Source organism: Apteryx rowi, unplaced genomic scaffold (assembly GCF_003343035.1).
Source record: "Apteryx rowi isolate R43461 unplaced genomic scaffold, aptRow1 scaffold_508, whole genome shotgun sequence".
Classification (NCBI taxonomy): domain Eukaryota; kingdom Metazoa; phylum Chordata; class Aves; order Apterygiformes; family Apterygidae; genus Apteryx; species Apteryx rowi.
Window position 1 is genome coordinate 249,623 of NW_020450770.1, and position 14,115 is coordinate 263,737.

At 36.4% G+C, this 14,115-nt stretch overlaps 1 protein-coding gene across 1 annotated transcript in view; it reads right to left on the reverse strand.

Moving 5' to 3' along the window:
* The window catches only part of ANGPT1 (angiopoietin 1), a 167,007-nt gene that overhangs the window by 34,960 nt on the left and 117,932 nt on the right, over positions 1-14,115 (reverse strand). Inside the window, exon 7 of the mRNA XM_026080009.1 lies at positions 4,897-5,063. Coding sequence (XP_025935794.1) covers positions 4,897-5,063 — 167 coding nt within the window. The remainder of the gene's footprint in view (positions 1-4,896; positions 5,064-14,115) is intronic.

Sequence of the window (14,115 nt, forward strand, 5' to 3'; positions counted from 1 at the left end):
GCCTGGATGCAATCCTGTGCAATGTGCTCTAGGTGACCCTGCTTGAGCAGGGGGGTTGGACTAGATGATCTCCAGAGGTCCCTTCCAACCTCAGCGATTCTGTGATTCTGTAATCACTTAGGTACTTTCAGGTTATTGAAGTTTTCATTTAAGGTGCAACACTGATTATTCTGTGTCAGTTATCATTTATTATCATGCATTTGCTGCTTCATCTCTCACGTTCTCATCTCAAATTTGTGCTTTGGGATCATCTGGGATAAATAGATTTTATTTTGCATTCCCAGAAACCCTTTTGGAGCTGTCTCATTTTGAAAGAGAAACAAGTATATTTTTAACATACATGTGTTCAGCATTACCTTTTTTAATCATAGATTCTTTAGGCTAACAAAAAGTAGTAAAGAGAATACAAACAGCCCAGAGAAAAAACAGAACCCTTCTGAAATCACCAATTGGGAGTTATCCAGAGTGAATCGAACTTTGCATAATGTTGAGGCAGGATTTTGGAAAAACAGCATGAAAATGGTTTTCCATATTTTCTCAGACACATTTTATCACAATGCAATATTTGTATTCCTTTTTTAATTTACTGTATTCAAACGTTAGATCTGGAACCTTAATATTTTTTTTAGTATCTTCCAAATGTACAAGGTACTTCCATAGTATAAATGAAAGATGTCCCACTTCTATAGCTTTTCCTTCCATTTCAATATGCTTTCTCTATTTTAGATCTCCTTGATCTACTGCCCAGACCTGCTTGGAAGCTTGTCTCTTTCTTTACTGGTTATTATTTCTACAAGCTCTTAGTGAACTTGTATAATTTGAAACTAATGTAGAGTACAGCCAGCCTACGGTCACCTGCTTTTGCAAACAGTGTTGAAGAAGAAACGTTTAATGGGGATCACTAGCAGAAATTCCTAACAGCTTCCAGAATAAGAGAATGTCTAATTTGCTTGGCAGAATGACTTCAAATAAATAGTGACTGAAAATTTTAAAAGGTATGCTGCTCCATGCTTGATGTGTTAAGAGCAAACATAGCAAATGCCTGACAACTGTGAAGGAAAGGAACTGTGAGCACGAGTTTGAGAACCGTGCTTTTCAACTTCAGAGGCATCATTTAAATTTGTAATGACAGCATCCTCAGATAAAGAGAAAACAGCATTCTGTGAAGAGTTGCCAGCTGTTTAGGGCCCAGTAATCAGGCTTATATTTGGCCTGCCTTCTGGAGTTATTTCTATCACAGATGGTGATGCTGGCAAGCAAAATAAAGAGCTTTTACATCATAGGATGCATTTTTGTAGTAATTTCTCAAAGAGTCCAACGTCATTTTTGTTTGCAAAATGTCTGTGGACATATATCTGTATGGATTAGGCACTAGTGCATTTGTCAAGCATGAATAACAATTTAGATTTCCATGTGGCTTACACTTCATTATTTCCAGAGCTGTCAGCCTGTTACTCGTTTGTTTTCATTAAATATTCAGATATGTTTCATAAAAAAATGAATGAGAAATTCATTTGAAACTCCAAGGATCAACAGGGAGGAACAAAGGCTCTTCAGCTCTTCATGTTTCCCTCTGTTTATTCCGGAATAATGGGAATGGAGCTAATTCCCCATTCCCTGGACAGAGGAAATTCAGTTGTACCTTAAGGAGGCCACACAGACAGCTTGAGCCAAGCATGTTCTGATTTATAATTGGACTATGGAGTAAGGTAGGAACCAAAATTTTAGTCTTTTCTTATTCTCTAGGCAAATCCCTACTGATATTTGTGGAAATGTGGCTTGAATACAGACAGCAGAATTCAGCCCTGTTACCTAATTTTTTACTTTTTGAGGCCTGAACACCATTTCTGTTCAGATTTCTACACTTTTGAAGTATAACCCTTCTGGTCTTTTTGTTCAGCAAGAAGAATTTTCATGGATCAGTTTTCACAGTTGTTTCCATGTTCAGAAAATATGATTTATACTGCCAAAAGATCTCCCTTTCCTCTAATGAAAGCAGGTTTTACTTTCCCTTCCTAAATATTTCCCTGTTCCTATAGATTTCCTGGAGACCTAAACTCATTTGGGATGATTTTCCAGGGCTTCTTTGCTGTCCATCAGCATATTAAACCTAACCTATTTAAGACATCTTCAGGTGCCTGTTTCATCAGCCAAGGCAGAGTTGAAAATTTGATACCAAGTCCCTTAAAGGCAAGGTCCCTTCTTTGCAACACAGTTTATTATAGATAACAACATAACAAAATATGACAGAGAGATTACATCTTGGGCTAGGGCTTGTTCTTTGGTCTTGAAAGTAAGTTCATTTTGAATGGCTAGACTTTCTTCCCCAACAAAATAACATGGACTTGTTCACAGTCTGTATTAGGAAAAGTCCTGGATCCCTGTGGTATCCCCCAGTTGTGTTCAGTAATTGCCCAGAAAAGTGCTAGCTGGATTAGGCTAAAATGGTGTCGTGAAAAGGTCAAACAACTAAATATATAGGCAACTGCATGTCATTTCTTAAGCTCATGTCCTGGTCTTGGTAAGTAGTAAGCATCAGAGGCAGTCTCAGGTCATAATCCCCAGCACAGGCTCTCAATAGGACAAACAACATAGCCTTTCCCCAAAACTGCTTGCATCTTCCTTTACTCCATGCGCTTCACATGCACTTATGGTCAACTGAAATCCCTTAGGCATTTCGAGGTTGCTCTGCTATCTTATCAGAAATACAGTCTAGCAGTCTAAAACAAAATAAGAAATTTTCTCACTGTTTTGCCATGAATGAACCCAGATGAGTCCTGAAAAGAAATCCTTCCTTATAAGTTTTAATATAAGTTACGTTTTCACCTTTCTTTCTGACCACTCAACAATACTTGCTGTCCCTATTCAGTCTAGAAAAAATGTGAGCRATAATGATATTACTTTTGTTAGCAAATTTAGCCACTATAATTGACCCTCAGAATAATACTCCTGGCACCTTCTCTGTTTTTGGTCATAATCTTTAAAGATACGTGTAACTCTGTGCTTTGCCTTTTTTCCTCACCTCAAAAGTATTTGTTCTACCTTTTCCTCATATTTTTAAACATCTTTGTCTTCTTCTAATGTTATTTGTAAAGCTTCACATAACAATCCACTTTTATACTGTTGTTTTTTACGATTCATATAAAAATTTCAGGCCTCTCTTTGGAGAACTTCCCTTTACTTGCTTATTTTTACTCTTAGCCTAAGGGATCCTCAGAATGGGTTCCCTACCTGAATCACGAGAAACTGCATGTCGTGGACAGGACCACACATGACGATGACAACCGACTACATACAGCAGGCTGTGCACCTTCATTACTGCCAAAGCTCTCCAGAGGATCTCAGAGTCTGAGAAGAGCACCTTCAGGGTTCATAGTGCGAGCCATGCTATACACATTCACCTATGAACATCTGCATCTAGACTTCCTTTACTGTCAATGGAGAAAACAGAAATTTATGGAATATGTCTCATTCTGAAGGACCCAAAAACATCTAAAATAAGCCAGATGAATCATATCCTTGAAGTTTCTGTTTCTCACCACTGATTATAAAGTCGAAGGTGATTAGATCAGTTGCAATTCTGCTTAAATATGTTTTTCAAGCAGCTGCCTGTGATGCACCTCTAACTGAACTACTTTACCTAGATACTTCACTTGAATTGTGCTGAGGCTCAGATCTATAGTTCACATCCAGTACTTCTACTCAACATATTACACACACTGGTCTGAATATTTTTATTTCCACTCCCTCAGGAAGAAATCTAACGTAGCCCAATACTGCTTCTTTTCAGAACATCAGAGATTACATTATATAGCCTTTTGGACAACCCTGAGTCTTGCATTACACAACTCCAATTACAGAGCTGACCTTTCTGTGCTGTGTGRTGTCTTTCACACTATGCAGGAGCTCAGTTCATACAGATAACTTCTCAGTGTAGCCTCTGCTCTTCTATATCACGCAGTAATGTCCTCTGACAAATCCAAGAGGACAAGAGCAATGTCCCACCTGGATAGAGTCTTGTCAGCAGAAAGAGCAAATCACTCTCACCTCCATTTCTCTGGGGAGTCTAGGAGGTCAGCATTTCTGGGAGTCAAATTACTAGGCTTTAAAAATCTGAATATCAACCCTGTTTTGCATTGTACAACTTGAATGCTTGGTTTTATAGTATATTTGTTTCTWTCCTAAAACTTTTACCAGCTAGATGTGCTGTAATAAATAATTTTGGATATTTTTCTGTGTCATTTTTTTCCCCAAGGTTGTATTGTCTGTTCAGAGGAAGCAATGATTTAAAAAGGAAAAAAAAAATTTAAATCACTTAGGTCAACCATATCACCTGTTTCTCCAAGCTTTTTTAAAAGTTAGCAGGTTTTAAGGTTTCTGTATTTTTTCTTTCTTTGCTTTGAAAATATCTAGGAGAAAAGGATAACAGGAAGAAGGTTTTAACTTCATATGCCTTTTTCAAGCTATAATAAATGGCATAATGATGATGATGAATCAAGTACTGGTCATTTTGTTATGCATTTTGTTTCTTCACAATAAGATGCAGCATTCTGTCCGTCAGACAGAAATCTTCCAAGTCTTAATGAGAAATTCATTTTTTTTCCTACTCAAGCAATTTTGAGTTCAGATGCTCTTTTATGTGCCAACAGTTATGAATTTTAAACAAACAGATCTACCAGGCAGTGAAATCAATAGATCATTCCTTATTCTCAGATACGTTAGTTTCCTTCTAACCTTCCATCATGGAGAAATTAGTTTTCTATTTTATTTTAACCCTCTTTATTCACTTTACATAAAAATTAGTATCATGTTATTATCTTTTCTCGTATTTAACAAGCAAACAATGAACAATATTTACTACTCAGTATAGTCAAAAGAATTTGAGTAGATTCTTACCTGTAATTCTGCTTTTCATTTCCTATGTGAAATCTGTCATACTGTGAATATGCCTGGTTTCCTTCCCAGTCCATTAATTCAATTCTTAGAGAATATTGTCTCTGACTTGTTATTGCAAAGATAAATTCATTCCCCAGCCAATGTTCACCTGATGGGCTACCAAAACCCTAGAAAAAAGTTGGCAAAATAACTAGATGTAATTATTGTAATTGATAGAATATTTATACAATAATAAAACCATCATTAAATTTTACCTATATATTCTTATTGGTAGTCACTTAGCTTTCTGTGCCTCACCCAGCTTGGGTATCTCTAAAATAAGTCTATCAATACCTACCATGTAGGACTGTTGTGCAGTTCTACTGATATTTGCAAGGGTAGTTGAGGTTATCAGTTGAAAATCACTTTCTAGTTATAAGTTATTAATAGTATGATGCTGTATTTGTACATCCTTTAATGGCAATACTGGAAATAGTCATCTACCATAATATGTTTCATATGAAGCTAAACCTATTTAGTGCTAAGACTGAACATAATTCTGTCATAAACTATAAAAGGTTATAAAAGGATTAAATTAGTCTAGATTATACACTGAATTCCAGTTAATTACAGACTATAGTTCATGCTTTACTATCTAACAGTGAATAGATCATTTCCTCTCCTGCTGAGTATCTGCCACAACTGAAAGAGGTTTTTGGTTTAAAATCCTCTTCTAATAAGACCTCCTGGACAGAATACTGTCTGTGAGTGATCCTCAGTTGTAATACTCATTTACCTCATTCATGATGCACTAAGGCTCATAGTTTGGCTATGACAAAGCTCTTTTTTTTCTCATCCTGATGAGATAGGGATAAGGTATCTATATGTGTCATATTGCTTTGAAACCTTTAACTTAAGGAGTAAGAAATACTGCCACAGACTATCCAAAGCAGAGGAGACAGTGTTGTAACTTTATTTTCTAAGAATGAAAAGTAAACAATAGTTTAAATTTTAAGGTAACTAACTTTCTCACATTTCATATATTCAGATGATCTTATTTTCAGTTAACCAAACTACATAATTTTCAAATATGGAAAAATAATAATAAAAGCATAATTAGTTTTCCAAATGCATTCCTGGACCTATATTTTTGTGCAACTTCCAGTTTTTAATATTGTTTATGTTCTAGTGAATATTTTACTATATTAAATTTATTTTTTAATGTAATAAATTTAATTTACCATATATTTAAACTACTTTTCATTTTAAACTATTAGTTCATATCTGAGAACTCTTCATTTCATTATTTTTCAATTAAATAGTAAAACTTATTTAAATCTGTAATCTTTACTTCAGCTTGTGAAGAAACATTTCAATATGATTATTTCATGCTTATCCATATTTCTTGAGTTTGGAAAAATGGAAAATGAAAATCTGTGGGTTTGCTTATAGTGATGTGCCAGGAGTGTTTGTAAAAGATCCTTATGAAAAGTTCCTGATCTAACTGAATAAAGGATTGCAARATTTTCTTGCCTTTGATAAAAATTCACCTCCAATTACTATGTTATGACTGCCAGATATTAGAAAGGAGCAAAAGAAAGGAACAAGAAAGCAGTTCTCCTTTTGGAAGAGACTAGATTGCATCCAACATCAAATATTTTTAGGAAGTTACTATCCCTTCGCACTACCCACTACAGTATTTAACAGATCACATTTCCTCTTTGTTTCAAATGATGAATTAAACCATGTGATCTGCTATTGACTGATTCAGCATAATTTTCAGGAATAAATGAGAACATTTCCAGAAAGCATATCTTTGTTAAAGCAGGGAATATGAAGAGACTTTCTTGGTACTAGAAGTTGTTAATAGGGAATGTGTCTGTGAGAGCTTTTGCTACAGCATTGGCAAGAGATCAATGTCCCCTGCACAACGTTTCAGTCACTCCTCCTAATGTAAGATAAAAACACTGAAACAGCCCTTTCAGCCCTTTCTCTCTTTCATTCCCTATTGCACTACCCTGCCATGGTCCTGACCAGGCCGGGCAAGCGGGGATGAAATCCGGGCTTCCCAGAGGTGCCCATGCAGTGTCACTCAGCTGCAGTGTGGCTAGGACTTTACTCAGGCAATGCATAGGTATCCCACCTACAAACTGCTAACGAAAATTTAATTTGAAGGTTTTAGAAACTTAAAAGTTTACAAGTGGATCTTAAAAATATTTAAAGGAGGCWTTGCCTGCTGTTCCCAAAGAGGATTATCTGTTAGCAGTAGAAAGCACCCTGATGAGCAGCCATGTGCTTATAACATCAGCAGATCTGAGCAGGCCTTAGGTGTTCACTGATCCCAGAGGATGAGAGGACGTGCCATGCTCAGCCTTGCTCAGTGTACTGGTTTATGTTTCAAGCAGGCGTGGCTACCTTTCAGCTCAGAGAGCATCAAGTGATACCCATRGAGAAAGTGTTTAGTCTGCAAGGAGTGCAATTCAGTAGTTTGTGGTAAGTCTCACAGAAGACTGAAATTGAAATATAGAAGGATACTGTTATTTGGCTTTTCTCTTCCTGCACATTATTTCATTACGGCCTATACTGGTGGTATCTAATATTGGTGATATCTTGCCTTGCCTATGTCAACCTGCCAGTGCGACCTCCTCCTCCCCAAGCCTTCCCATGGCGGTGCTTTCATCTCTCTCACCTTCAGCTTTGATTGCATTCTCATGCATGTTTGACTTCATACATATCTGACTTCTTAAAACACAAAGACTTGCTCCTCACCTGCACAGTCATGTTCCTGCCTACAGCTGACATATTCCCCTGTGGTTTTCACAGTTTTCTGTCTGTCCCTTTGTTGCTTTTTTCCTCTTTCTTTTGGCTCTTTCTGGCTTTCACATGCAGATGGGCAGAGCAGTCGCTCCTGCTCTAGCCATTTGGGAAGAGCCGCACCAGAAAAGCCAGCGGTTTGCCTTTGACATCCTCTGTCACCAGTGGTCGCGGCCACGTGTCTCAGAGGAAGGCGAAGCATACCCTGCAGTGACCACCCAACAGGCAATGTTTATCCCTATAACCAGAAGCCAGAGGTTGATTTATCATTGGAGAATAGGTGTTTATGTGCCAGCCAAAATATGCTTCCTTGCTATCTGTATGGTTTCTTGCTCACAGAAGATCTACTATTATTCTCACCAGGTCTCTCTCTTTAAAAGATTTTCAGGAAATTCCTTCTCCCATTTTTCCAGTGCTGGCAAGCAAAGGGGACTCCCCTTTGCACTGTGGCTCTGTTGAATTATACTTGTCTTATCTTATTTAGATTACAGCCTATTCAGGATGGAGTACATGTGGCTTTTTTAACATTATGTGTTCCCATATGTGTTCTATATAAACTCCAGACACCATATATAATTGTTCTGAAACGATAATCATTTTCCTTCTTCACATTCACACTTCCTTCTCCCTTTTCACATGCGCTATTATGCTAGGATGAAAATCTGTCACTAAGTGGTTTGCTCTCCTGACCAGARGAAATGAAGTTGCAACAGAAGGGAAGAGAAGGAATATAAAAAGGAATTTAAAAAAAGTTATGAGGAAAACTACCACATTAATTTTGAAAAACTGAATCGTTTTAGAAAGAGGTACAACTTTACTGAAACTCAGATTAGAAATGACGAGATAAAGGATGATTCACATTTCATTTGTGCTGCTGAATCTCACCTGAGTCATATTTTTGTTTTATTGAAGAATGAAATTCCTGAAACCAATTTTCATTTTCAGTGTAACACCTTTTTCATTAGTATATATTATATAATCTTTTGAGGTTGTATAACTTGGCCTGATTAAAAAAAGAATTGTTTTTGAGTTTGTGTGTTTTTCTGTGGCAACTTATTTTTAATCAAAGTCCTTGCTGTTATGAAACAAAACCAAGGAAGTAAATAGAATATAAAAAGTAACTTTTGAAGCAAGGAATGTTCATAAGGGGAGCTGGTGTATTTTCTTAAACAGCTAATATGGCTAGAAAAACAAACAAGGTTTCAGGCGCTCTGAACTTTCTTAGATCTAAACCACACAGGAGCAGTACATTTCTGTTAAGTACAGGGTTGGGAACAATTGCTCAAAATATAATTTCATTAAGCCGAACTCAATTGTTTCCAAACTTACTTATTCAGTTTACAGCCTCTGTTTCAGACCTAAAGAAATACTTATATGCTTGTTTTTTTCCAGATACTTTGGTTGGCTTAATAACTACACAGCTTTCCATGGGTATATTTTACACAGAATGTCCCCACTACAAGAGCACTACTACTTTGACAACATATGTAAGTTTTCATATGCAGAGGAGAATGATATATTTTTATCAGAAAGGACTGAAAAATGTGAATTAACTTTGTACTAGGCTCTTTTAATTGGCCTTCCAGATCTTGAGCCTTCAAAGTACATTTCAGAATTTTATCTTCAAACACAAAATCATTATTTTTTTCAGCTAGAAAAGTTAAGGAAACAAGCTTGTTCAATTTTAGGCCCACTAGTCTGCAATTTTCATGCAATACCTTTTAAACACTTTTGGCAAAGGGGTAGACTTCTCCCAAACATTGAGGTCACAAAAGTTTCAGAAGAATTGGTCCCTGGGAAGAGCTGCCTCTGAGAGAGAGGCTGAAGCAGAAGCTCAGCAGTGGCCAATCAGCACACACTGGTATCAGCCAGCCAAGCACAGATGCTCAGCACATATTGCCTCTGATGGCCATTAGACATCTGGGACAGATTCGAGGGATGTAAAAGGGAAACTGAAATTATTGCCACAGAGAATCTTAGAAAATAATAGGGATTTAGGGAGATTATTAGCAATGAGAATGGGACTTTTGTGCAGGGGTACAGGACAAAAATCCACAGCAAAGCAGACCTCATTAATTGTACTGTTCATGAAGCAATTCAGTAATTGTTTAAAGAAATGGAAGCATTTCTCTTAACAGCATAGTTATGTCTATACCACTCTTTAAGGKGTCAGTCCCAAGCAGTCAGATGCCTGCAGCCTCTCCTAAGACCGTGTTTGCCCTCTTCTATGGACAAGGTGTTCGGGCTTGGGAATGGCAAAGAGCATACTGGTAAATCCCAGGAGTTAAAAATTAGGAGTCACCTATTCCAAATGCACAGTTGTCCTCAAATATGCTTGTTTTCCGTCACATATTKTCTCTCTCAACATACTCATCATTTTTGGGCATTTATATTCCTGTAACAAATACTTCTAGAATTTTTTTGTGTTAAAATGCTTTATACTTAAACTGAATGAAGTATATGAGGTGATCCAAGTCATCTTCAACTATCCATCTACTTACAAAAGGAAAATCTGTGTTTCATGAATAGATGCATTTACAGCTAGCTACTTTTAAGTCCCTCTGAAGTCCGGTGGGTTGTAAGCAGCAATCCAAATTCAGGTTTTAAATGACTAAAGCGACACTATTTTATCATTAGCTTTCTATATTTCATTCACTATGTTTGTTCCAAGGAGAGGGATTAATTCCTTAAACTTCTGCATTTTATTCCAAAAAAATCATTTTGCTTTTCCCTTGAAATTTGCATAATGTTTTAGGATGACTGGAACACCGGAACAGGTTGCCCAGAGAGGTTGTGGAGTCTCCTTCTCTGGAGATATTCAAAACACGCCTGGATGCAATCCTGTGCAATGTGCTCTAGGTGACCCTGCTTGAGCAGGGGGGTTGGACTAGATGATCTCCAGAGGTCCCTTCCAACCTCAGCAATTCTGTGATTCTGTGTGACTGGCAAATCAGAGGCTTTCAATTCCTAAGGGAGTGGTTGTCAGAAAGGTCTTATTGCCAGTTTTAATCCCATTTACATACTAGGACAGACCAAAGGAGTTTTCTGATTCTTTATGCCTATTTCTATACAATAAATTCTGTAAATTCTGGCATAGTCCCCAATCACTACATTAAAAAAAGTTATAATAGTAATTTTCTGTTGTTCTAAATACATTAAAGCACTTCGAAACACAAACAATTGTATCATATTTTATAAGCTGTACACAAGATAACATCCAGGCTCTCCATCACTTCATTTCCAATTGTACAGTGATTAGCAGTCAAAACTACTAACACAGTCATGAGTAGAAAGAAACTGAATTTAATACTAGTTTTAAAAATGATCTGAAGAATTTACAAAGTTGATACTTATTCAAAAATAATAAGTATGGTGCAAAAGAGTTTTATTAGCTTTGGCAAAATCTGTGGGGGTATTCTACTTGAATCATGTTACTCCAAGTTCATTAAACAATTATCTCTCTTACTTTATTTATTTTGTCTGATAATGTTCATAGGAAGCTTTGACTTTTTATAGACAAAACAAATTGAAACCAGACACAGTCAATATATCCTATGGGTTCATCTCCTGTCAGACAATTCAGTGAAGAAAGCAGATAATAATTCAGTGTTTTACAGCAGCAGTGTCTTCTCAGAAGCCATAAAGAATAATCAGCTCCTTTTGCCTTAGCTAAGAATGTGGAACGGACTTCGTTTAAGAAGATAATTTCTAACAAAGGTCAGTATACTTCTTCATTTCCATCACATCAGAATAATCACTGTATTTTTATTTACAATAAAGTTGTGGCCTATAGACGTGACTTTAACTTTCTTCACAGAACAAGTGTGTTAAGTAATTTTAAGTTAAAGAATGTGGTAAAATACTGCTAAATATTCTGAATTATTTCTATGAAATATCAGCAAAGACTTGGTGGAAAGTTTTAAAAATATGTTTGCATGGAAGCCAGAAGTATCTTCTCAAAAAAATAAAAGAAAATTTAAGTTACTGCCGATCTAAATGCAGAGCTGTAATACAGGACTGTACTTGTTATTCTAAATTTGAAAAGCATGTCTTGAAATCTTTTCGATATCCTGCAGCAATTCAGATTGCTGTACTTCTCTCTAATCCAAATATATTTGTAGACATACAGAAACCGGGTTCACTTATTCCTTTTCCCTTCCCAAACACATACAGAGTCAGTGGAAACAGACTGTCTGGTAAGGAAGAATCACAGCAATAGACTCCAGGTCTGAGGCACAAATCTTATACACGTACTACTCCAGCAAGGCAAGAGGCCCTCACAGCTCAGTTTCTTACAGTCATCCATATGCAACAGGAAGAGCCAATGCCTCTTCTGCAGCAGGCCTGAATTTAAATCTAACTTCCTTACCATTTAATTAAAAACAACAGAGAATTTCCTATGAAGGCATGTTAGGTTGAGAGCTTCTCTCCAAGACTGTCTTCTTCAGTCTAGTACAAATGGATCTTGGGAACACAGAGACCCTTAGTAAATGCATCCAAGGCAGAGAGATGTGTTTTAAGGAAAAAAAAAAAAGCTCAATTTTTTTATTCTAAGAAAGACAAATTGGGAGTTTTACTTTAAGAGAACTTTCTATTTTTTTATTTAGAAATAAGTAAATTTTATTGTATAGAGCTAAAAATTTTAAATCTTAACAAAAAAAATCAGAAGCACTTCTGTTTCACTTTAGATCAAAAAAAAAAAAAATGGAGGTAGGACTTATCTCTGTGTTTTCACAAAAGACACAGATTCATCCAAAATAGCAAAGATGCTCATGAATACAAATATGTGTGTTATAGAAAATACCAACATTCAAATCATCTATATCTGAGTTTGAGCAGGGACTTGAATATTAGCCCGATAACTCATCTAAATACCCCAGGAATCAGACTTGTAGATTGCTCTTCTTTCTCTTGCTGGGGCCCTACTGGAGCACTAAATAATTGAATGAGAAGAGAAAAAGACAGACACCCGAGTCAAATATTTATAGCACTAATTTGACACAGGAGACCCAAGCTGAAAGGCTGCTCCAGTGAGTCCCAAATGGAAGAGATCAGACAGGAGATGCTTGTCCCTGAAGAGCCAGCAGTGTCGTGATGAGATCACAAATCTGGGATGAGGGAGGACAGCAGAACAAGTACCTGAGAATCTCCCGTATGGCTCTACTGAATGTTCAGATCACTAATTAAAAAAAAAAAAAGTCAAAATCTCACCTGACTCTTGTAAAATAGCATTTCCATCTGTTGGCTAGAATGCTTCTTTAATAAATATTAGTCTTACCCATGGTGTTCTATTAAAGGTTGTTAACATAATTAAGCTGAATTGTGATGTCATTAAATAAAATTTATTAAAAGTCTGACATCTCAGGAATATCTTACATGGTTTGTTTTATTAAGACCTTTTGGTAGACCAAATGGCCCTACTAACACATACATTAATGGTGTTAAATTGAAGCACCGAAGGCAGAGCAGACAAGTGACTATATAGTTATGTGTCAGTACAACTCTTGAAACTTATGTTATCCAGTAAGATTTACGTAGGGAAGACTATAACACAACAGTATAATACAGTTAATACAAAACTATGTTCCAACACAAGATTGTGTTTAATTTTATCTCCAAAAAGTAAAGATGATTCCTTGGGTTGGAACGTTCCCTTTGGTGCCCAAACTAGTGTGATCCAAAGCCTTCTGAAACAAACACTGTTTCTTCATTACTCCTCTAGATCGTGCTATAGAAATGCACACTATGGATTAAGCTTTGGTCGGGACCAGGTATCACGAGCATGTTTTCATAAAACTGAATACCATCTCTCACCACTTTGATATCACTCTGTCTTCACTGAACATGCTGGATTTAGTCCTCAGTAGAAGTAAAGAACATGCTGTCTCTTTCTATGAGAAAGTGAAGCTGATTAAAGTGACAATTATGTGAGTAATAACTTCAGTCAAAAATGAGTTTTTAATAAAGTGGCATGGTACGTGATTCTTTATCAAAGAGGGGTGGGTCTCCATGAAAGGCATTACTCACAGAGTATCTTAAAACACATTCCAGTCACTAAAAATCATTTCTTTATATCCAAATTACTTAGTAATGTTTGAAAGAAACAAATTACTTCCATGTCTTCTATTTCAGTCACTTCAAGTAAACAATTTTTTCAGATGTAACCAACTTATCAACTCATGACTTTGAAATATACTATCATGAGAAATGGACTTGTGCATACATCTTACAAAATATTCACGTTTGAAGTGTGCTTTTTTAAATCCCATTGTACTCACAACTCACTCTCATAAGTTTATCCATTTAACATAAAAATTCAAAAGAGAAAAAAAACTGTCTTGTTTGTTTAGACTATAGAAGCAACATGCCTTCTCTCTTTTCCGAGGACATGAATTCCCTAGTTCTTTCCTTTCTCCCAGTTTTCTA